This window comes from Montipora capricornis, chromosome 2 (genome assembly GCF_036669925.1).
Source record: "Montipora capricornis isolate CH-2021 chromosome 2, ASM3666992v2, whole genome shotgun sequence".
NCBI lineage: Eukaryota > Metazoa > Cnidaria > Anthozoa > Scleractinia > Acroporidae > Montipora > Montipora capricornis.
Genome location: NC_090884.1, coordinates 3,229,853 through 3,252,352, shown reverse-complemented (window position 1 = coordinate 3,252,352; position 22,500 = coordinate 3,229,853). Strand labels below are relative to the sequence as shown.

Genomic DNA, 22,500 nt, shown 5'->3' with positions numbered 1-22,500 from the left:
GTTACTTCTGCGCTTGTTCTACAATGAAAACGCTCCTCGAAAAACGTTTTTCATTTTATTACCAAAAAAGCTTCCACTTCCTTTTCTGATAACAGCCGTTTTTTCGCGTTCGTCGTGTGCGTTTGGAGCGGGAGTGACAAGTTAAGCATAATTGACGTAATTAGACGTGAATGAATGACAATCTTCATCAATGCTGCTGTTTAAAGTAGTGTTTACCGCTTTCGATGATCATAAAAGACCGCCTTCATCATGCATAGATTAGCTTTTCTACATGTAACATATTTTTCCCATATGTCAGTGTCGCTCGCAATCTTTGGGTTCATTGGACTGTTAAGCAGAAATCTCAATTTTGAATGTTATTGATCAAGCTCCACTCTTCTCATTTCGAGTTAGCAAGCGCGTAGATTTCTTGATGGCAACTTTGTTTTTAAAATTTTAATTGTTTTGACATTTAAAACGTTCAACAGCTCCTCTGGGAGGAACCCGCCTGAAGTGTCCATAAAAACAAATTAAAGTAGACTTTTTATTCTAGTTCAGGTCACCCAGGACTGTAAACATAGCGTCGCTCTGATTGGCGAAGAATTTTTTTAAGAAGGACATGACGTAATCCAATCTCACATAACCTTTTCCCAGTCACTTTTCCTTTTTATTTCACTAGTCGCCAAATGTTGCGAAGACAACGAGAATTTAAGATGTTAACAAACAAAACGCGGAAAATGGCTGGCATTTGTTGTACAGTTGCCATGATTTTTTAAGGGTCGTTTTCCGTAACTGTAAAATATTGACAGAAATCTCAGTCAAATTATTTCATGTAGTTTCAACAGCCCCCCCAGCGAGTCGGCGGTGACAAGAGAGGAGGAATTAAACAATACGCGAGAAGGCAGGACACTTTAACACGAAAATTTGAGCTTTCGCCTCCTCAACCTCTGCCATGTACCAGTGATTGAATATAATGCAATTAAGAATATTTCTGCGGTATGAGCGTCGTGAAGTACTATCTTACGATTCTGGAGAGCATATTGAAGCTTCGCACCCATGCGAGACGTAAATTAAAATCCGCCTTATCTCCTTCAACGTCCGAGCCGAAGATAGCACCACATTTCCCAGTTCAAGTTTGTGGTTATCGGGTTAGATTGGGTCAGATATGCCATATCCGAGAGAGTATGTCTGCTCTTAACCCGTAAATTGCCACTGGGAAACTGGCAATTTTCAAGGGCTTTAGCAATAACAAAGCAACACCGAAAATTTCCCCATTATCGAAATACGAAACCGATACGGCGTGGCAAAATTGGGCGAATATTTCGCGGTAATGTGGGTAGCCAAACAATTAATAGCAAAGTAAATCATTTTGTGATCAAATTTATTTCTTTCGTCGTGTGTGTTGTGTACGCGGTGTGTGTATGAGTGTATTGATAAAATGCCCTGACTTGTGGTTTTATAAATTAATCGAAAATATACAAAACAAATAAATTGCACCCTGATCCGCGCTCACTTTGAAAATATCACCAAACATACAGGAAATGTCTGATTCTAACATTCCAGTTTTTTGTTCTTTTATGCAAACTTACTTTCCATCGGGCACGTACTCAACGCGGGGTTGTCACGGGGAAGTAAGAATATCACTGATCATTCTCTTAAATTATAAGTACACTCAATAGTATCTCTTCAGCTAAATCATAAGACGTTGACCTACAAATTATTTCAATGCCGTTCGAAAAAATATTCTTTGTCATCTTGCTAATACAAACAGAATCAACATCCAAGTCCACAGCTCAAAGAAAGAATGTGTAGAGGTTGGGTTTCCAGAGTTGTTTCTCTGTTGAATTGGCGGATCGCCTTTGGGCTGCGTAGTGTTGTAGCTTTGCAGATCTCGCAAAGTTCCCATTTCATCAAGAAGAAACGAGTCGTCCAGCGCATGCCATGCAGCCGAGCTAAAGTTTTTATCCCCTGTAGTTAAGAGGTCGAATAAACAGGAGTCCAGATAGAATCCCGTTATTTTAGTCTCGCTACACTTTGCATAAGCTTCTTTTCGCGACATTTTACTGCGTCGCGGGCGCATTCTCGCCAGCTGAGAGTCCGTAAAGGATAGAAGTTCTCTATAATCAATGCGCTGTCGAGGAGGGCATCCAGTCACGCAGAGACCGGTTGTCGGAAACTTAAGAAGTAACTTCTCGGGAATTTTTACGTGAAACGTCAGAAATTCGCCAACCTGACGGATAATTATAGTTGTTCTAATGTAACAGATTTTAATCTCGATGTGAGTTTGGGGACCTTTATGTCGGGGATAAATCGCTGCGGAGCAATCCTTTGGTCCTGTTTCTCTAGTTCCATCGTGGAAAACAGCAGGGAGTGAACCAGCTCGGGCGCGATATAGTTTCTGAAGGACACAGCCATTTCCTTTTGGCTTTATCATCACCGTGATCTGAAACAAAAAATATTAGGCACATGGATGCTTTAAAACGCGAACAGCCAAACTCGATCAATCATATTCGACAGGTTCTTGTGTTCAATTAGATGATGGATTACTTAATTCTAGAGACAAATTTCATGATGATACGTGATTAGTTTCATCACAACAGAGCTCAAATCAGGCGAAGGAGTTGAATCGATGTAAAGCAGATTACAACAGTGTACATTTTGATGAATGGGGTGTATGAATGACTTGAGCGGCTGCGGGTAGGAGCAATAGAGAATACATATAATTTTCCAAATGGACGCCATGTCGTGATTTTGGCGACCTGTCAGGGTCCGCGTTGAACTGTAATAAGCCCGAAACTCCAGGACGTGTATGCATAATTCAGAAGATAAGTTGTTTGAACACGTTCCTTGAAAGAATGTGTGGAAGTTCAAAATAATTTAATAGTTCTTACCATGCTGGTGGCGGTGGCACTCGATCCTTTAACGACTGGTACGTTAGTAACTTGCACCAAAAAATAATCATTGTCAATAAGTGGCCAAGCGCCTTGAACGACACAAGTTTGCCTTTCGTCTTTAAATGTTTTTAAATGCGGGTCCCCGAAAAGAGCACACAGACGAAACCGCTGTGGATTATGTTTGCCCTTCCCGCTTGATAGTTTTATTTGCTTGTGTTTAAAGTGAACACAGGTTGGAGCAACCGGTCGTCTCGTAGCCGATTCCACTGTATCCGGATCCACAATCACAGCTGTTTGGTTTATCGGAAGCGAGACATTCCCACAACTTCGGTCTGTCATAAGTCTTGGTATTAAAGTAGAAATAGTATGATAATACAGGTTTGAGTTACAAGTAATTTCTGTCTTTTTAACGTCCTCTACGCAATGTAAATAAATGCCCAACGCGGTGCACATCACTTCATCAGATATAGGTTCTTGTGCCGCATCAACAGTTCTCGTGTACGGATTCGTGCATCGATCGTTCAGTGTTTGTAAGCAAACGTCTTGTCCCGCTATGGCTACCAGCACTGACGGCATAAATAAGATAAAGGAGCAAGTTTAGAATATTTGCGTTTACGAACATCAAAACACTTTCGAGATTCTACCCTGGGCGCTAAAACGGGCGAGCGATCAAGTGCTCTAAAAATTGTCTACTTACCTTGCGGAAATAAACAAGTCGATAGAAGCGCTTGGTAGAATACAATCAGTCCTGTTTTGATTCGGCGAAAACTCATATCCCTTTGAGGTCGCCGTCTGAGTTGACGCTCATATTCACTGCTTGCAGAACATGGACTGTGCTGTGAAACTAAACCTCCGAGCTGAGTCTCAAATGGCTCACTCTGCGATCTGGCCAATTTGTTTGATGGGAAGTGACTCAATTCACTTATCAATCAGAAAGTTGACAGCGCTTACACAAAGGTAGTGATTAAACAAAGCCGCTGGTATGTCTAAGGCTGCCCTCCGTGACCTCGGTAGCGCCGATCGAGGGAGCTTAGCCCTGGAGCATCGATAGAATAAATGTTTTCGTGAAATTGATGATTCGAGCGTCCGTTCTCAGCAATGACGCGCTAAAATAAAAAGGCTTGGGATAATGGGTAAGCTCTTATAGGGGGTTTTCGCTTTCGCCCGTACCCCCTGGTGAGGTTTCCCGTCACACTGCTACCACCAAAACAGCTGTCATTCTAATTAACTACCTTCCTCTTTCTTTCGTGTTTCATTGGTTCTCGCTGTTTTGCATTATCGCCCGCGGCTATTCAAAGTGTAGCTTCTTAATGAGCCAATCGTATGCTAGTATCCAGCACGGAACTCGTACATAATTGAGAGAATTGTCATTCATAATTTTGTATTTTTCTTCTCTCGCTAGTTGATTGGCGTACGGTGGGTGAAAATTACAAAGAAGGTCGAGGTGTTGACACAACCACAGTAGACTCCGACTGATCGTTCTTACCTCAAACAACAAAAGAACTGTAGAGCTTGTTGCTTCATAATGACGCGAAGAAATTTTTGCGCAAAAATGAAGCTAATATTGTAGGAATAAGTCAGCATGGAGTGTCCAGTTTAAGCCGTCTAAATCCCTTTGCGCTGGCGAAGGCGTTCGCTCTATTGAGGTCTTAATTACAGCCCTTTGTTGACTTTGCGTAATTAGACTTTTGTAGTTCAACACTTCGCAAAATTAGAAATGTCACATTTCGGAGGGCTCTGGTCAAAGATAACAAAAAGGCTTATCTGAATGATAAAGAATTGGACGATATTTTTACAAAGCGGGTTTAAATTAATCTATCTTCCGATGACCTAGCCCTGTTTTCCGCATCTCAAACACGGTGATTGCTTCCACTGTGCTTCTAACTCTTTGCATAACTCTATTGAAGAGTCCGAGGTTCGGAGTTCGTGCTGTGAAAATACCAAGTTCTCATCCGATTCAACTGACGTACCGCCTTAAACTAAACAATATTCCTGTTTCTTCATGTTGCGAGGGAACAAAAATCGTTTTCCGGTGGTATCATTTCAGGGTTATGGAGCGCGCTCTATGCATCATTCTCCTGGCAAGAGGCTCAGCAGGAGAAATAGAATGACAATGGCAAGGAATCTGTGTGCACACATCGAGAATTATCCAACGAGAGAACAACAATTTTTAGTGCTGTGATGATGAATAAGTTTGAGTCACAAGAATGCCGAATAAAAATGGGTTTTGAACAGAAGCAAGTTAATTTCCTGTGGTTCCTGCAAATTCGAATGTTACGAGACTTTCAGAGTGTCCAACTGCTTTTCAAATATGTGTCGATTAAATTTTAACAAGGCCTAGCTAATCGAGATAAAATTTCCTTAGACGTGTATTCCACCGAAAGACTTTATTTAGAGGCCACTTTTTGTTTGTTACCGGCTACGCCCACACATTTTCACTATTTAAAGAAAAATCAACAATCCAATCACCAATCAAATTCTTTAAATGTATCGTAAAGTTTGTCTCTTAAGATGATCTCTGTTATCTGACAATTTACAAAGGAGACTTAACACAACTTTCTGTGATTGTTTTAAGCAGGATTTAGTTCCTCAACTGAAGATCGTTTCGAATTCCCGCTGTTGAAACAGAAAGGAATTATGCGGCGCGATTTAAGCTCTGTTGTCGGACTAAGACTGTAATAACATATGCCAAGAACTGCTGTTTGTTTGGAATTCAAGATCGAAAATTAAAGTCTGTGGGAGACTCAAGTTTATGCAGATAAGGTGGCACTCTCTCTGTGGGTCATTTTTGTCCAAAAAAAATGAACACATTTCAAAGCTTCCAACTGAGTTTGAGCTGATTATAGACAAATTAGTTTTCATGAGGGATGCAGAATAATTCATTCTATGCATATTGCCTGTTTATAGTCGTTCGAGAAATCTAGTGGGTCTTTGGGAAAGAACTGGTTTCGAGAAGAACCGATGATTTCCAAGAAACCACAAGACACTGCTGAGAAGGAACACAATCGGAATTCCAATAAATATCCTTCTATATACGCAAACAACGAAAGGCATTTAGAAGTATCTTTACGATTCTATTGTTGAAAAATGCTGTCAGAGTCAGGTAATCTGTTGGCTATAAGCCGGCAAACCGAACTTTCGTATCCCATCACAATTTGAAAAAAGAAGAAGAGTAACTAATATAACAAGTTTGTTGCGAATATGAAACAAACATTTTAGTTGCCATGCGAGTACAGTCCAAGCGGAACATTTTTTAGTACGTTTCACGCCAAGTTTGTAACAATCGAGAGCAAAATCCTTTGAATTCGCGTATTTTTCGCTCGGAATGGCTTTCTCACAATTTTTAAAAATTCTAAATATCTTCCTGGTTTTCTACATTTTGTAAAAAATTAGCTAGATTAACCTCTTCAAGTCCACAGGGGTTCTAGCACTACCAATAGCTAGTACGTGCAATTGTCTATACATCTCAATCCTTTCTAAACCTTTGTTGGCATCAACTGTACCGTGGAAATATAAATAAATTGGAAACGAAGCAGAAAAATATATCTTCACTTCTTCTAGCCGAATGATCTTGGTTGAAACAATTCACAATGACGCTAAATTTGGGGGCGGGGCAAATTTAAGGGCTGGTTACTCCATGCCAAACGAAGTAAGAAGCCTATTAAATAATAAATAAAGCGTTGAAGGTCCTTGGTTATTCCTTCAGATTTAGTGGACTAAAAGTGGTTTGATAAGTTAACCAATATATTTTTTCGCTTGCAGTCTAAGTTTTACAGATAAAGGTTTGTCTTCAAGTGTATTTATGGTGTTCTCGAAAACTGGCAAGAATCCTTACAAGACATTTATATTCCAAACTAAGGTTTGCTCGCACTGGTGGTCTATACAACTGTAAGAAGCTCATAATGCAAAACATATTTGGACTCATTGAAGAGAAACACCGTCTTTCTAGCCTCGTTGAACTGAACCGAGAGTTGTGTCAGAGGAACATTTCGCAGTGAAATATATATATGTCTTGTCACCTCACACGTTGGAGTAAAATTAACAACTCGATTATTATTAGCGAAGGTATTGCTCTTTCAAGTTTTACTGGATGCCTGTTTTATTGGCTCTTCAAGGGCAGCTTTGACGCACAAAACCCCTTTTTAAAACTTTTCAAGCTGTTTAAAACCGAGACTAATTGAAATATCAACAAGTATTTCATGACAATTCATGTCCTTTAAGATTGGACTTACTGAGAACTCAACCATTCCATGTAAAACCACGTTATCATTTTTGCAGCAAATTTAAAAGTTACAATTTTTTTGAAAATTATTTGAACGTGTTTGAGGCGGCTGGTGGCATATTATTTTGACAATTGGGCTAAAAATTCTGGTTTAAATAAATTACACATTTCGTGAATATTTATTATTCTTTATATGATATGATCTGGGGTCGTTGACGTATGAGTAGAAAAGGAAGTTGAGTCAAAGTTTGTAAGAGTCTCAAAAGCTTCAGATTATAGATTACAGGAACGATCGAATATATGGTGCAAAAATAACTATCACACGAACTAAACTAACATTGAAAGCTTTAAGTACCCTTAAAAGATGCAAGAAGTGACGATTTTTGCCTTTTTTGGCCCATTTCCTTTATTTTGTGCGTCACCATGTGTATATTCGAACGAAAACTTGAGGGACAACTTCAAGTCTTTCAAGTTTTTGCCGGATTGGAATACAACTAAGCGTAACGTGGCCTATGAGTTTTTTTCCGCGCTGGGTACGCCTTGTTACAAAATTTTCCTTATTTCTGAGTTATCTCCAACTAAACTTGGTATTGTTGATTAACGTGTTTTTTAAATTGCGCAAAAATAGGCAGCTAATAGTCTTCTCAAGATTCCGTGGTGATTGGCAAAGCTGAGAGAACATGCACAAGCGAGGTAAATTAACTTGACCTTAAAATGCCGAGGCAGTCATTGTCTTGAAAAATCCAAAACAAACTAACAAAAAATGTTTATTTACAAGAAAAACAACGAATTCGTGACTCCATTCTCGCGACAGCACTTTCGGCAAGTACATCCTCAACTTGGCTTGTTTTGTAAAGTAAATGAATCATGATCTTTGGAATCTTTCCGATATAGAAATAGCAATGCTTTGCTCATACAATATTCATAGCAGTAAGAGTCGTTCTTGGTGGGCGCAAAGAACCTTCACTATTTCGGGATAATTTAGAGGCGTTTCCAATTATTGTGCATTGCTCTGTAGGGGAGAATTGAAGAAAAACTTATGTGGTATGTATGAATAAACCGGACGCGCAAAACGGCAGTGCAAGATCGACAATGTTTTGAAAGTGCCTCTTCTAAAGTCGCAGCTCTTAATATTGCTGTTTTTGCAAGCTCTGTCGTTTTTTTTTTGTCACTCGGTGCCTTTCTGTATGTCGGCATCAACTTTATGAGAAATAAAAACAGGTGACATTTTGGCGCGTTTGATGAGGACTTTGTTTTTGGTCGATCAAGCGGTGGAGTTCATCCTGAACCGGTGTTATGTTGCTTTTCCGTGGGATGATGTTGATTCAAAGTTGTAGTTTTCTCTGCTCCTGGTTTTCCGCTCATTGAAGGGCCAGAAAGAGGTCGAACTTGATTTTTAAAAAATATACATCGGTTTTAAGGAGAAACCCCCCTCAAATATGAATGATTGAGGAACTTAACACTCCGAAAAATTGGCACAATATTGCAGCTTACGGTAAAGAAAATGATATCGAAATCTCAGAAGTATTCTATGGTTGAATCACTTAACATCAGACGTCAAAGCGCTACGACAAAAAAACAGCAAAATATTGTAGCTAGCAGGAAAGGAAAACGATGGAAATTAAGATTCGAAAAAGTTAAGATATATTGCTGAAGGGTTTGTCAAGAAACGCCTGCAAGTAAACATATAAATATTTCCAGAGGCTATGTTTTTTTGGAACCACCAGTTGAAAAATTCAAATTTTGGGTTTCAAGGATGGGGCTCTTTTGGGTTCCCACTTGCGGGAAATAATGTAATCGTAATATCATTGAAAGCTTCTGTGACCATTTATTGGCATTTAGTTGGCCTTGTCGTTAAATCGTGGCCAAACTTTTCCAAATTACTTTCAGAGGTTATATGGAAAAACATGAGGTCAACGCAACTTGATGAGATGAAAAGAGGCCGAAATATTTTTTCTCTGAATTATGCACCGTATATTTGTCGAAATTTGCGGTCCTCGACAAATATAAGAAAAGCTTGTCATTTATAAGATGAATGTCAGAACCCCAATTTAACCTGTTCTACACTTGAACAGGTTCCAGATGACTTCATGGCTGCGTTGGTAGACCGGTGTGAAATCATATGTTGGAGTCCTGTTGAATCGCTGAAGTTCGACTTTATTCAGCCACCAATATAATTTAACGGTTCGTTGGGTTTACAGAAGATCAAGTGCTCGAGCAGTCACTCTAAACGCAAGAAGGATCGGAGAAATATGGGGAAAAAAAAGGTGTAATATTCCAACACAACACTTGAAAGAGCGGGATCAGTAATTGTTATTATATCTTTTTTGAAAACATGAAACGCAGGGGGTACGGGTGTTTTTGTAAATTTGCTCCTTAAACACGAGGAATTCCCGTGTCAAAATTGACTTGAATTGGATTCGTTCATGGACAAAAAGGCAAAAGCTCAGGGTTTTTTGAAAGGGACTCGTAAGTGAAACACGAGGAATTCCCATGTCAAAATGGGCCATTTTCCGAAGCCAGGTGTGCCGGCAAGAACGGGAGAACAGAGTAGAGATTCAAGCCAACAATTTGTATTTTCCTGTGTGTGGGGAAGGTAATTAACTGGATCTTTATCAATATTTATCTCACGTGGATTTGTAAGAAAGCAAAATAACCCTTTTTGCATCTAAAATTCCCTGCCCATTAAATGTTTCTTATCGCGATTATTTTTAAAATGTACATTATGCTCTCGCGTGTCTTTCTCCTGGTCACCCAGATCGTGAGCCTGCTTGCAAATGACAATTTTACAATTTCAAAATGGATTTCTAAATTGGTTTTTCTTCTGTCTAAATGAGTATCCGAAACGAGTCCAGGAGCGTGATCTACACCACCTGGCGATATAATTAACGAGCTCTTCTTTTTCAGTGGCAAGCAATTTTACACGTTAGCAGGATGGGGGGGGGATGGTTGTAGCAAAATTTTTTTACAGAATCACGAACAAAGAGAACACCAACAAATGCCAAGAAGCGACGTTATATCTCTACTTCTTTTTTCTTTTCTTTCTAGCTAGAGAATACTAGAAACTGTTGCTGATAATCAGAAAGGACCATTATGAACAGAGCAATGTTTGCCTTAACAAATGGCTTGAACCAGGGGGTAGATTTTTCTTGTTGTGCTAATGGATCTCGCAACATTGTGCTCTCCCCCATTGAACAGCTGCTTCTGTTTTAAAATGCTCGTCTTTTTCGTTTCCTCTCCTAATAGAGCCGGAGAAACTTGGTGTAACATTCATGCAACGGCTTCACGCCTACTAAATGTGACAGTATAAACAACCAGGCAAATATGGACGCCAATAGCCTTTAAAAAATTATCCAGAGCAAAGGCCAATTTTGTCAGATTTCCTGTAAAAAAATCAAATTTTTCAGCGAAAAGATCGATGACAACCCATTAAAACTTAAACACATCCACGCCATACGTGAAACGTAATTGAAGCTGTGTTGACCTCTTTGTAGAGTTGAATACATTAAGCACACGCAAACATGACGAAGTTTGTAGGAGAATAAATTAAAGATTCTTTCGGCCTCAATCGATGTCTGAAAGTATATTTGTTTCCACTGTGCACAAAAATACCATTCAAGTGATAAAGAAACCCGCGTTACAGGGTAACAAACATTACAAATGATTATTCCCATCTAGGTGGATGGTACAGAGGGTACGCACCCCTCTCTAATAAAACTGGTATTCTGCAAAATAAAAAGTAGCCAGTCAGCTACGCCGTTCCTTAGAGGTGCATCCCCTCCTAAGAAAATCGTTTCCGGAAGAAACGGTAGATATTGAGCATATTTACCTCTGTCAAGGTCAATATCGTGCCCAGCACTTGAATTTTACAAATATCAAGTCATTAACACGAGAATAGTGCATATTTATCGTGCCAGCTGTCTGCAAAGACACTTCTAGGTGTTAGTCAAAGGCGGGGAAATACTCAGCTTTGATTTCGTATTTTTGGAAGCGTGTTTGTTTAGTTGAAACCAATAAAGACCCGATCACTTCATAGCGCAGTCGCGGTTTGTACTTACCAAGAACCGTATAGGTATCAGTAGCCTCTACAGAAAAGCTTTATTTAAAAATCCCAAACGTTAAGCTGTGGCTAATATTGTTCCAGAAAAAAAAAAACACAGTAGAAATAGCGTATGAGATAACACAAAGATGAATTTATTGCACTCCTCGTTATATACAGTTTATTAATTATAAAACTGAAGTAATCGGAAGAGTAAGCTACAATACAAGATGTGAAAACGAAATCGCTACTAAAATTTGAGATCTTATGCTGCCAAGACTCATTTAAAAACTCAACCATATCACTCTAAATATTGCGCCACCTTTAATTAATAGTCATTAGTGCAAATAGCGGTTCGAACAACGTTGTCGGATGTAATTACTTTTTAGCAAGAATTATCACTAAGAGCGAACAATTAATTAGTGCTCCCACTTAAGAGATCGTTTGCTCAGATGTTTTTTTTTCATTTTACGCAAAGGATAACAGGGGAAATCACGCAAGACGGGAAGGCACTATACTATACTAAAAGCTGATCTAAATATAAACAATCTGGGAAAACGGTAACTCCTCGGACAGGATGAGATCCAAACTTTATCGAACTTATTAAGAATTCGCGCTAATAAAACAAAGAAAAAACCTATGAATGAACAAAAAAAATACACCTGTTTTAAAACTTGCATAGCTAAAAATTACAAACAAACAATTTTCAATGTAAGAACTGTTAACTGCTTGAGAACCCCTAGAGCAAAAAGTTGAAAAGGCCATCCTTGAATTGACAACATTTTAAGAACTTATAACACAAAAAAAAAAAAGAAAAGAAAAGTGTCTCGAGATTTTTTATTACAAAAACTCTCTTGGGCCTTACGTTTCAACTTTTTTTTTTCACGCACACAAATCCCTTCGTCATCGCAAAAACGTTTCGTTTTCCTTTTATTGAAATAATTACAAATAAATAGCCAGGATGACTTGCATGTTTCGCACGCAAAATTTTACTTGAGACCAAAATTGGTAAAACTCTTGAAAACTAAATATTTATAAGATATGGATTCAACTTGCGATGCTCATTCCCAGTCTCTGCCTATGACTCGTGCGCCACGCCCAAGATGGTGTCAGAGAGACTTCTTCAGCTTGGGAACGATGAAACTTCTCAAGAAGGCCGAAAGTGGCGGGGGTATACCAGTGCCATTGCGGCTTTTGGAGAGCTTGGTGTTCTCAAAAGATGAAGTCTGCTTCAAAGGAATTAAAAGATACTAGCATTAACAAGGCGACAGACAACGAAAGTCAAGGTTAACCGATTGCAATCAGAGGCCGGTTGCTCAAAGCCTGGTTAGCGTTAAACCGTTAGTCAAAGGACCCTAGTCACCCACATTACATTGCGCGCCCACAACACTTCTGTCGCCATTTTCCGTGTAACCGAAAATTGCGAATTCTGTGACTGTCAAAGTAATCTGTTTCCATCGGACATAAAAATAAGCTATGTTTATTAGAATTTCATTTTCTATCATTATTTATGTATGACTTGCTCTTCGCAACATGTTATCGAGTGGAAACGGAGATCGTTGTTGAACAACATCCTCTCTTAGCAGCGAGGAATAGCGCAATTATTCAATTGTGATTCATCGAAGAACAGAGGGCGTTTAAAGGGAAACTGTCACGAGAGCGCATGCACTAGCGTCTTATGAAAACTTGAAAAGTGTTAGGTTAACTTTTTTCAAGTTGAATCCACAAATTCAAAATGGTGTCCACTGGAGAGGGCCATGGTGGACAAAGGAGAAACTCCGGCGAATATACGTGACTCACGCGTGAATCCATGATGGCGGCTAGAATTTTCCGTGGGCTCGAGAGCAAACAAAGTCGAGCATGCGCAGCTCATGGCAGTGCTCCTTTAACGGCTAGAATGATCAAAATCAGTGTATTATCATTTCTGGAAAGTGGAGAACGAACAGCGAATTCACTCGTCGGATCGATGATTCTGGTTCAAATAATGTTACGCGTGTCTTCCGCTCGAGCTGACAGCACTGAACACAGGGCGAGGCAAACATTTGAATACTGATCGCTATTACAATCTGTAAAAGCTTTATCTTCATTTTCTCACCGATAATAAAACTGATAAATAAACTATAGAGGTCAGCTTGTGTTTACTTAACAGGAAGAAGAAATTTTTGTCGGATAATTCAACACCCGTTTGAGGATTTGGTAAACTTTAAAACGAAGAAATTCTAGGAACGTAGAATAAGAGATTTCATCTGATGCTACAAGCGTGTATTGCGATTTGCGTGAGCGACAAATGAGACCATCTTTAGTTTACATTTACTGAGACTCAATACTGCTTATAATTATTTACAAAGTACTGCGCAAGCAACGAATTAAACTAAATTAAACTGTCTTGCCTTGTTTTCATTGCCAACGTTTTGGTTATCAAATAAATATAAGTGAGCCGATAAAAATATCTCGCATTTTCTCATGATTATTTTTGGTTTGGTCAGGGCCCAAGAGTAATACAACACCAAAACTCCCGTATGTCAACAAAAACATGCCGGGTGTGGCTGACCAGGGTCCTTCAAGAGGTATCAAAACCTATAGGTTTCCATTGTATTTAACGCTGGTTAGCACTAATCATGCTTCCAGCAACTCGGGCCAGGGGCCCGTTTCTCGAAAGTCCCGAAACTTTACGGGTCATTTTCGGGTGTCAGAATTCCCTTTCTATCTCAAGAACGGAGAGGATTTAAGTCGTCAAACTTCACCTTTAGTTCGCTTTTTGGTACCTTGAAAACATGTTAAAAGATCGGCTTTCCTGAACAAACGGTTGGTAGGCTCACAAATGACTTTTCGGGCCCGAAAAGTTTTCCGGACTTTCGAGAAACGTGCCCCTGGCAGGTTGGCAAGCAGACATAGTTTGGTTATACAGTCTGGTTTGAAGAAATTTGAATGCAACTTAAAAAGTTACAACTCAGTGGTCCACGTTTCAACGTTTATATGCTGTTTAATAAACGAACAGGAGTATTTTATCGGGTTTTAAACCACGAGGTGGAGCCGAGTGGTTTTATACCCGATAAAACACGAGCTGCGAGTTTATTGAACGGCTTCATAAAACATTTCACAAAAAGCGTGTACCTCTGCGAGTCCCCACAAAGGTTCAAATTGTGAGCGGAGAGCATACAAGAAAAACAAGGCCTTATTAGTATGCTTTATATAAAGAATTCTGATGAGGAGTGTTTTATCAGTTTTTAAGTGTCACTTTTTTATGCGGCTCGAGGCCGCACCCAACGCAATGGACACACTTGTTTTTATTTATAAGGGACAATTGCCATGGAGAGTCAACAATAAGACACTAAGTCGCTTACACAGTTCGACTTCCCACCGTTTACCCTCCCAACCCATGATATACCACAGAAGACAGACCACAACACCCTGCGGGCCGAGCCAAGATCGGCCGACCAAGATCGTCGAAAAACACAAACAATGTATCTTGTTTCTCGTCACATACCTGATCTTTCGTGCAAGATATGACGATGGAATTTTCTCGGGAGTTAAATAAGGTCTTGCGCTTTTTGGTGTTTTCTAAAATAGGAGAGCGGTCAGCGTTTGCAGTTTCTTTTGTTCTGGACTGCTGGTCAGCTGGGGCAAGCACCTTGCGCATGCTCCGCGCTGGTTTTCTGGAAATAACAACAAGAAATCGTAGACTGAACACTGAGCACTGTTTTTGGTATTAATAATTTTGCTTTTCTACAAAATGACAGTTGCAAAGATTTTTTCCCTCCGGGAGAGAAGAAGAATCGATGGTGGAGAGGAGGGGTAAAAAATTGAACCGTGGATAATCTTTCCATAATCAAACAGGCCGGATATTAGTGCTTTTTTCACTCAGGACATTAACACTGGCTTAAAAAACTGCGCATTTTTTCAACCAATGAGAACCCAAAACCAGACCCGAATTGCACCCACGTGTTTCCCGCGAAAATTACGAGGATGACTCTTTCGGATCTTGATTGGTTCATTGCGCTGTTTTTACGCTCGTTCTGATTGGTGAGAGTAATTACCTAGGTAACGGTTTAATATCACTACGCCATAAACTGTTTCATTTGGAAAAAAAAGTTAATAGACGTAAGGGAAAGGTTGGGGAATTCCCCCCGCCCAAAAAAAAAAAAAAAAGAAATAAGTTATTTTTGTTTTTAAATGGAAATGATCTCTCTAATTAAGGCCAAGTTGAGCCCTTTTTCACAAAATACATGACACCTCATTGTCACAGTGGTGCTAGTCGCGGAATGTGATTTTAACGCGAGTTCCACACCGTTACCCAACTGCGAAAGGATTCTGTTCCGCCATCTTGGCGTCAACTTAGCAGGCCACTTATAAAAACCGCGAAAAAAAATGTTATGGTGGACCTACCACACAACTGAAATTGATATTTTACACTTTCACGCCTAAAAGCGCTAAAAATAAACATCAAATTGGGGAAAACAAGCCTCTGAAATATGTTTTCTCAAGTAAGCAAATTATTCTGAGCCACTCCAAGGTCAAGCAGGCAGGCATAGTAAAATATATAACAGGATATAGTTTAAAGAATTTACTTTGAATTTCATTTTCATGGTCAAAAACTACTCCTTGTCTTGCACAGAGTGGAAAATGAGGGAAATACAATCGTGACAAAAGGTGTGGGGAGGGTTGCACGAATCACTTCACTTCACACCTAATTCCATTGTTCTAACTATTGGCTGTACTATTTGGGAAATACCATCCTCTTGTGACCCCCCCCCCCCCCACCTCCTTCCCCATATTCAATATTGCAAGAAAAGTCACCATTTCGTTTCGTGGAAAATCCAACATTGATAAGGGGGAGGGGGGGGGGGGGTTATCTCTAAGGGATGATAACTTCCCAACACCTTTTTCCATGATTGTACCTTGACTAGTGTGAAACAGTGCACCGTTAAGTGAGCTTTTACGTTCACACTTTCAAATAGAATTTGATCTAAATAAATAAGAATAACCATCACTGAAGGATACTCCTTCTCAGTAGCTTTCACTTTAAGATTAAATCAGCAGACTAGAAAACTTAAACCACTTAAGGATTTACCGTATAGAAAATATCACCTAAGGAAGCAATGCTTAGAGGCTTTAATCATCCAATGGTCACACTTTGGGATTAACTTTGTATACTGGGAACTTTTAAACCACTTGAAGATTCACAGTTCCGCAAATAGAATTATAGGAAAGTAGCACAGTAGCTTTTATTTGACTGGTCACACGTTGGGATACCGTTCGTGGCAGGCGTAAAACTTAACAGCCATCTTGCATGCAAAGCATAAGAAACAGCACCATAGGAAAGTAGTAGTACTGTGACTTCTGAGAGAGTTTCATTTGAAAGGGCAAATCCAAACCTTATCATTGGCCGAAAAAATCTTGCTCTCCACCAGTCAAAATGCTCCGGGTTGAACTCCCTGAGTCGGCTTCATTGTTGGTTCATTGAACTCTGCTTCCACAGTTTTTACCATCCTTGACCGAGCAACAGAGATACCAAACCTTTAGGATGTCATGCAACGTTCAGGCGTGACATCTAAAGAGAAGGGCCTGGTGGAAAGGACAACTTCCTGCTACGCATTCTTTGAAACGTTTCTTTCGCATTAAAGTGAATCACCTATGAATTAGCTTGATCGAGTTTTATTTTAAATTTCATTTGATTTGGAGAATTCTTAATTACCTGCTCTTCTTCACTACTAAATCAAAAGACACTTCATCAAAACTTATGTTAAAATCATTTATTCCTATTGTTGGAGTCACCTTACCTATCACATCTGTTATTTGAATTGTTACCAAACACACGTGTTATACGGCGACGTAATTTTTGAAGGGGTAAGGATCTATATACACCATAACAGATCATGTTACACAAATGGGGTCCTTAAAAGGCCAAATGATCAATTTGATTTTTTTTCTTTTTCGTAAGAGTAGGTGTACTTATTATTTGATAACATTCCTACCGTTTCTTTCCTCTTCCGTCAACACTTTCAGCGTTTCCTTTCAGAGCTTTGCCTGCTTCTTTCGACAGTTTTTCTTGCTTTTTAGCGCCGTTGTTTTCTTTCGTTGATTTTGCTTTGTGATTACCACGCAGTACAACTTCGCCGCAATCAACGCCACCATCGTTTTCCTTCCCTTTTTCCTTTCTCTTACGTATGTTGTATTTCCTGGGAGAAAATTCCTTTTTCAGGTCATTTCTTCCGACGGGTTTGTCCCATTTGCTACTTTCTGCCTCACCTGGGGAGTTCCCTGTTTTCGTTCCATCCAGTCTACTATGTAAACACTCATGATTGAGCTTCTCTTCAACTGCTCTGATCCGATTATGATCTAAAGCCACGCAGCTCTCCTGGTCGGCGCTATAATCCCTGACTCCTTTGCACCGGTCTGCATCCGTTTCCGGTAGCCACTGTGTCGCGTGACTCGTGACCTCGTTCAATAGACACAAGTTGTCAACATGCGTATCAATTTCATTTGATGACAGCACGGTTTTATCGGCAATCTGGTGATCTTGAGGCGATGACGCGAGGAACATGACAGGTTCGCGACCCTTCAAGTCCGTATCATCTGTTTTGGATTTCTCCGTCGCTGCGGTTTCGTCGCTTTCAAGTGGATTCTGTTTGGAATTTTTCTTCCCTGATTTTTCGTCCTCACTATCTCTACCCAGGCCTTTTTGTTTCTTTCCTCTGCTTCGTAAAACTCTCCCACCTTCCGCTTTGCTTTTTTCGACCTCAGTTTCATCCTGTGGCATTTCCTCAACCGTTGGCGCCACTTCTTTGCTTTTCTTGGTCCTAATATTTTCCGGTTTTTCATTAATTTTTCGCTTTTTCACCTTCGCGCTCTTAGACTCCTCGCTCAGTTCTTTACATAAAGTTTTTTTCGATCTCACTCCCACGATTTTATGATCACCAAACAAAGCTTGGCTTTGTTCTTCTTCCAGCTGTGACACTGAGGATTCAGTAAACTCCATTTTCTCATCGTTCTCGTCCTGTCTTGCACTTTCAGCCCCTCTTACGACATCACCGCTATTTGACTCTTGCTCGTTTCCAGGTTTTTCGACGCAAACCCCAAGTTCGTGAATCGAATCTTCTTGTTTCTTCACCGATGTAACGTTCTCTGCGATCAAAGCCGGCGAATTGTTCATGTCAGCTTTTTCTGTGTCAATCTCACAGTTCATTTCCGCGTGGCGGGTTGTTTCTTTTCCTCGTCTTGGGGTTTTACTAAAGAGTAGAGGTGTATTGCCTTCCTCCCGAAAGGTCTGCAAGGAACTTAACTCCAATCGGACATTACTGGAATCATTGAATTTCACGTGTTTCTCAGACATTATTCCACTTAGCGATGCAATGACCTCTTGCTGGGAACCCCTTTGCGAAAAATGTGACCCTCCATGTTCTTCTTTCGGCTCGCCAACTATATCATTATCATCCAGGCCTTCCACTTTTTCAGCTTCTTCTCCATTTTCGTTTTTCGCATTTTTCCGTCGTTTTTCTCGAATAACATCTTTCGCTTTTGTTTTGTAGGTTTTTCTACCCTTAATTTCTTCCTCTCTTCCCCCTCGTTTCTCAGAGACACTCGTTTTTCGATTAGCTTCGTTTAGATTTCGGACACATTCGTCATGATTCGCGGGGTGATCGGGGTCCGAAGTCTCTTCCACTTGTATCCCAGCATCAACTCTTCGGGATTCGACCTGAGCCATCGTTGAGGCGTCCTCGACGCTCACCTGTGTTTGAATCGCCTTTGTCTGAGGAAAGGAAAAGACACATTATCACTCAGCTTTCTGACATCGAAGTGGAGGCAGCTTGGTAATTTAGGCAGGCCTTTCCACTCGATTCTTGTCCCCTCTTCGGGCGACTTGACCGGAATAAGAGGCCTACCAGTCAAGTCGCCCGAAAGGCACCTTGCGCAAAACTGATATGGCTAAACGCGCTTTTATTCACCTTGAAACTGTTGGAGAAAGTTACAATTAAAATTACCGTACTGATATAAAAGTCTGATTAACGCGCGCGGCCTTGTTTGCCTATTGGCTCAAGATATAAAGTAACAAATATTCACCGAAATGGAGGTGGCTAGTGGTGGATATTTACCGAGACGCGAAGCAACTTTAGTACATACTTGAACAGTGAGATAATATAGCACAAAAAGATGGTTTTAACTCATATATTCCTGCAACGTTTACAATATTTTCGCGCAAAAATCACGGGCAAGCTGCGCGGAGGTGAATAGTTAACAATAGGGAGCTTACGAAACGACGACGCCGACGGCAACGACGACGCTACAAAACAATAGGTTTAGTGAGCAAAAACAATGGCTCTGCACGCTCTGCACGTGCGTTTTAGACTTTGGTACATTTCTTTGCCGTCATCTCCTAAATGACGACGTGAAATGACCAAATTCAAGGTTCTGTGGAGGACGTTGGCACATGACGATGAATTTTCAGTTCTCTCTCTAGGCTTCCAACCCACTCATACCAGTTTAATTCCTCAACAGTTACTACACATTTTTAACGCGAAACGACATGAAATAGTTTTGTAGTGATATAAATAACGCGAACTCGTATTTTTAAATGAAGTCCTCGTAGCCGTCGTCGTCCTCGTTTCGTAAGCTCCCTAATTATTCTACGAGGGCGCGCTGGATATGAAGTGATAGATAACCAACGAGGGGCGTACCTGAGTGGTTTGCGAATATCTGCGATTCCATGAAATGAAACAACGGACAAACGCGCACTGCCTTGTTTGCGTATCTCTCTTCACGCCAGTCATTTTAAACGTACTCAGAAAGTTGCGTTGGAATTGCTTAGTTAAGTAGCGTACATCGAATGTATCAGTGCAATTTTCAATTATTGCACACGATGAAATCTTCGACAGTGATTTTGGGCGACATCACTTAAGGGGAGATGACCTACGGGCGACTTGACCATAATTCCCTTTGAAAGATGAGCTCGAGGGAACGGGAAAAGATATCAGGCTAGCAGTAAGCGAAGAAAATAGATCCAACGCTTTACCTTCACCGCTACATTCTTTTTACGCAACTCCATCCGAAGATCCTCGGCCTCTTTAAACGCTTTTAAGTGCTTTTCCTATAAAGAAATAACGGTTACCTCAGTTGAATCGTTTTTCTAATTACAATAATATTCGCCTAATTCGCCGAATCCAGTTCCAAGTAGTTCTAAACATTTCAGCATTGCATTTTTGTGAAATAATTATAGTTACTCTCGGGGATCTCAATGGCTTGGTCATTGAACTGAAAGTCATACACTTTACAGGGGGCCAAGAACAGTAAAGAGGAAAAAAATAGAAAGAAAGCATCTACGGTGCACTGTTTTCAAAGGACATGCCTTGAAATAGCGACATCTTGGGTAAAAAAGGTGTCGGTGAGCAACACAAATTGAGTTTTTGAGTGGACCTATTGTAGATGATGTTATGGACCCATTCATCCCCTCAACTGGCCCCATTGACAAGTATTTTGGTGTTAGACAGTGTTGCCCTTCGGTGGGATTGGGTTAAATAAGTCGGCTGCTGGCACTTGACAGTGCACTTAGAAACATCCATTAACAAAACTACTTATTTAATCATGTCAGTTCATTCGCTTGACCTTCAATAATTCGTTGCCTTGGCCTTGAAAAACCCCTGAGAGGAGCGATAATTTAGTACACTAATAATATTATGTATTTATTTCTCCAATAATATTTATTTGTTTATTTATTGTGCAAAGGTCCGTTCACGTTCTTGTTGTAACTAATGCAAAAATCTATCGAAAAACTGTTTTGAATGAAGAAATTCCTGTCAACAATTACCAGAAAACGATCAACCATAAGTCAAAGTTGGTAGAAACGATGTTCATTACATTAAAGTGCTAAAATTGTGGGTATTTCGGTTGCAATGTTAATAGTAAGTTTACGTTCGATGAAGAGTGAATGAAGAAGACGTCTGAAGACTCGACTTTAGATCTCTTTTGATTTTCCTTCAAAAAACTATTTTTGCCTAAATTTGAGCTACTAAATTTGAGGTGGGGCTTATCTGAGGGTGTTTATTTTGGCAGGGTGGTAGCTATTTGTCTTGCAAACTAACGTTCGTAGCTTAGTAACCAGGCATGAGATCGCACGCGAAGATGGTAACCTGGACACCGCAAGCAGGCTTTTTCAAATGTTCCCGCAGATAAGCCGTACCCCCGATTTCTTGCGATGATTTTTTGGAAAAGGTTGCCGCTTATCTGCTGGTGTTTTACGGTATATGAATTTTTGGTTGCAAAGTTTGTGGAAAAACAGACCCTCCCTATTTTACCTGCCAGTTCTTAATCTTCTCTTGTAGTAAATTCTCTTTGCTGCATGCCCTTTTTTTGTGCTCCTCAGTTTTCTGTTCCATTTCCACCCTAAAGTTTTCTTCAAGTTTTCTCTTTTCCAAATCATGATGAGCTTTTTCATCCTATGGAGGAAAACAACAGCTACATCAAAAGCATTTCACAACGAGAGACTTACCTGGACAATTCAACAAATTATTATTGTCTGGAGGCATCTGAATTTTTTAGATGTCTATAAGAGACAATTGCATAGTTTGTCCAGAAAAGTGTGAGGATTTCTCTTTTTCATCTATCCGCCTGCACTACAAAATATACTTTTCTTCAAAAGCATTCAAGCTATGCAGCTTATACAATTTAACAAAAAAAGAGAGAGGAGAAAACTCAAGGAGAGAGGAAACCAAGGCATCGTAGACTACAGTTTTACTGATTTCCAGACTACCAGCAGCTTTTCTTCTTGAAAAAAAGTGAATCAGAAAAACTGCAAAATGTGGGAGTGTGGTTTGTCTCTTCTAAATTTTACACAGAAAATTCTTGGGTACCTGCTCAATTTCTTCACCTGTGTCAGACTGAACAACAGGGGCTACATGGTCTGGAAACATAGCCCACACAATTTTCTATTATCTCCCACTTCCCACTATTTCTTCCCTGGCACATTTATTCTCATTTATTCCTTTGACTAGATTCTAGAATGTGATGTCCTTCTGGGGTAAAATTCTTTGTAAAACATTATAGGTCCAAATTTGGAGAACCAGACAACACTTACCCTACCAAAATCTACCAGAATATCCCGCTTGCCCAAGGGCAAGAATTCCCTCTAGCAGAAGGGGCTCAACCAAAAAAAAAAAAGAAAAGAAGTGGCTCAACCCGCGGGGGGTGGGGGGGGGACTCCTATATAAAAGGACGGGGGGTGCTTGTCGGAAATTTTAAAAAGAACCCCTAAGAGATACCAAGAGCCTGTCTTGTGGGGGTGGCATGAAATTTTTTTCACCCCTAAGAGGTACAAAATAATGGTTTTTAATTACAGAAAATTAAAAAATAGTTAATCGTCAAATTTCTCCTGC

At 40.0% G+C, this 22,500-nt stretch overlaps 2 protein-coding genes and 1 long non-coding RNA gene across 4 annotated transcripts in view; 1 reads left to right on the top strand and 2 right to left on the bottom strand.

The window, feature by feature from the left end:
* Positions 1 to 1,343: 1,343 nt before the first annotated feature.
* LOC138038459 (repulsive guidance molecule A-like) lies at positions 1,344 to 3,979 on the bottom strand. The gene is made up of 3 exons (XM_068884326.1): positions 3,571 to 3,979; positions 2,871 to 3,439; positions 1,344 to 2,422 (listed from the first exon to the last, which is right to left on the bottom strand). Exons 1-3 carry the CDS (start codon positions 3,644 to 3,646, stop codon positions 1,730 to 1,732), a joined length of 1,338 nt encoding a protein of 445 aa, XP_068740427.1. The 5' UTR covers positions 3,647 to 3,979; the 3' UTR covers positions 1,344 to 1,729.
* A 5,055-nt stretch (positions 3,980 to 9,034) lies between these two features.
* Positions 9,035 to 10,663, top strand: LOC138037711 (uncharacterized). The gene is made up of 2 exons (XR_011130080.1): positions 9,035 to 9,691; positions 10,144 to 10,663. It is a non-coding gene; the product is annotated as an uncharacterized lncRNA (long non-coding RNA).
* Positions 10,664 to 11,268: 605 nt separating this feature from the next.
* The window catches only part of LOC138038487 (calponin homology domain-containing protein DDB_G0272472-like), an 11,975-nt gene continuing 743 nt past the window's right edge, over positions 11,269 to 22,500 (bottom strand). The window contains exons 3-7 of one of the 2 annotated variants that reach the window (XM_068884363.1): positions 21,424 to 21,564; positions 20,145 to 20,219; positions 17,110 to 18,884; positions 14,622 to 14,790; positions 11,269 to 12,360 (exon numbers count right to left, since the gene is read on the bottom strand). In XM_068884363.1, the coding sequence (XP_068740464.1) occupies positions 12,244 to 12,360; positions 14,622 to 14,790; positions 17,110 to 18,884; positions 20,145 to 20,219; positions 21,424 to 21,564 (2,277 nt within the window). In that variant the 3' untranslated portion in view covers positions 11,269 to 12,243. Of the gene's footprint in view, positions 12,364 to 14,621; positions 14,791 to 17,109; positions 18,885 to 20,144; positions 20,220 to 21,423; positions 21,565 to 22,500 lie in introns of both variants that reach the window. The other variant, XM_068884362.1, reaches the window with a different exon arrangement.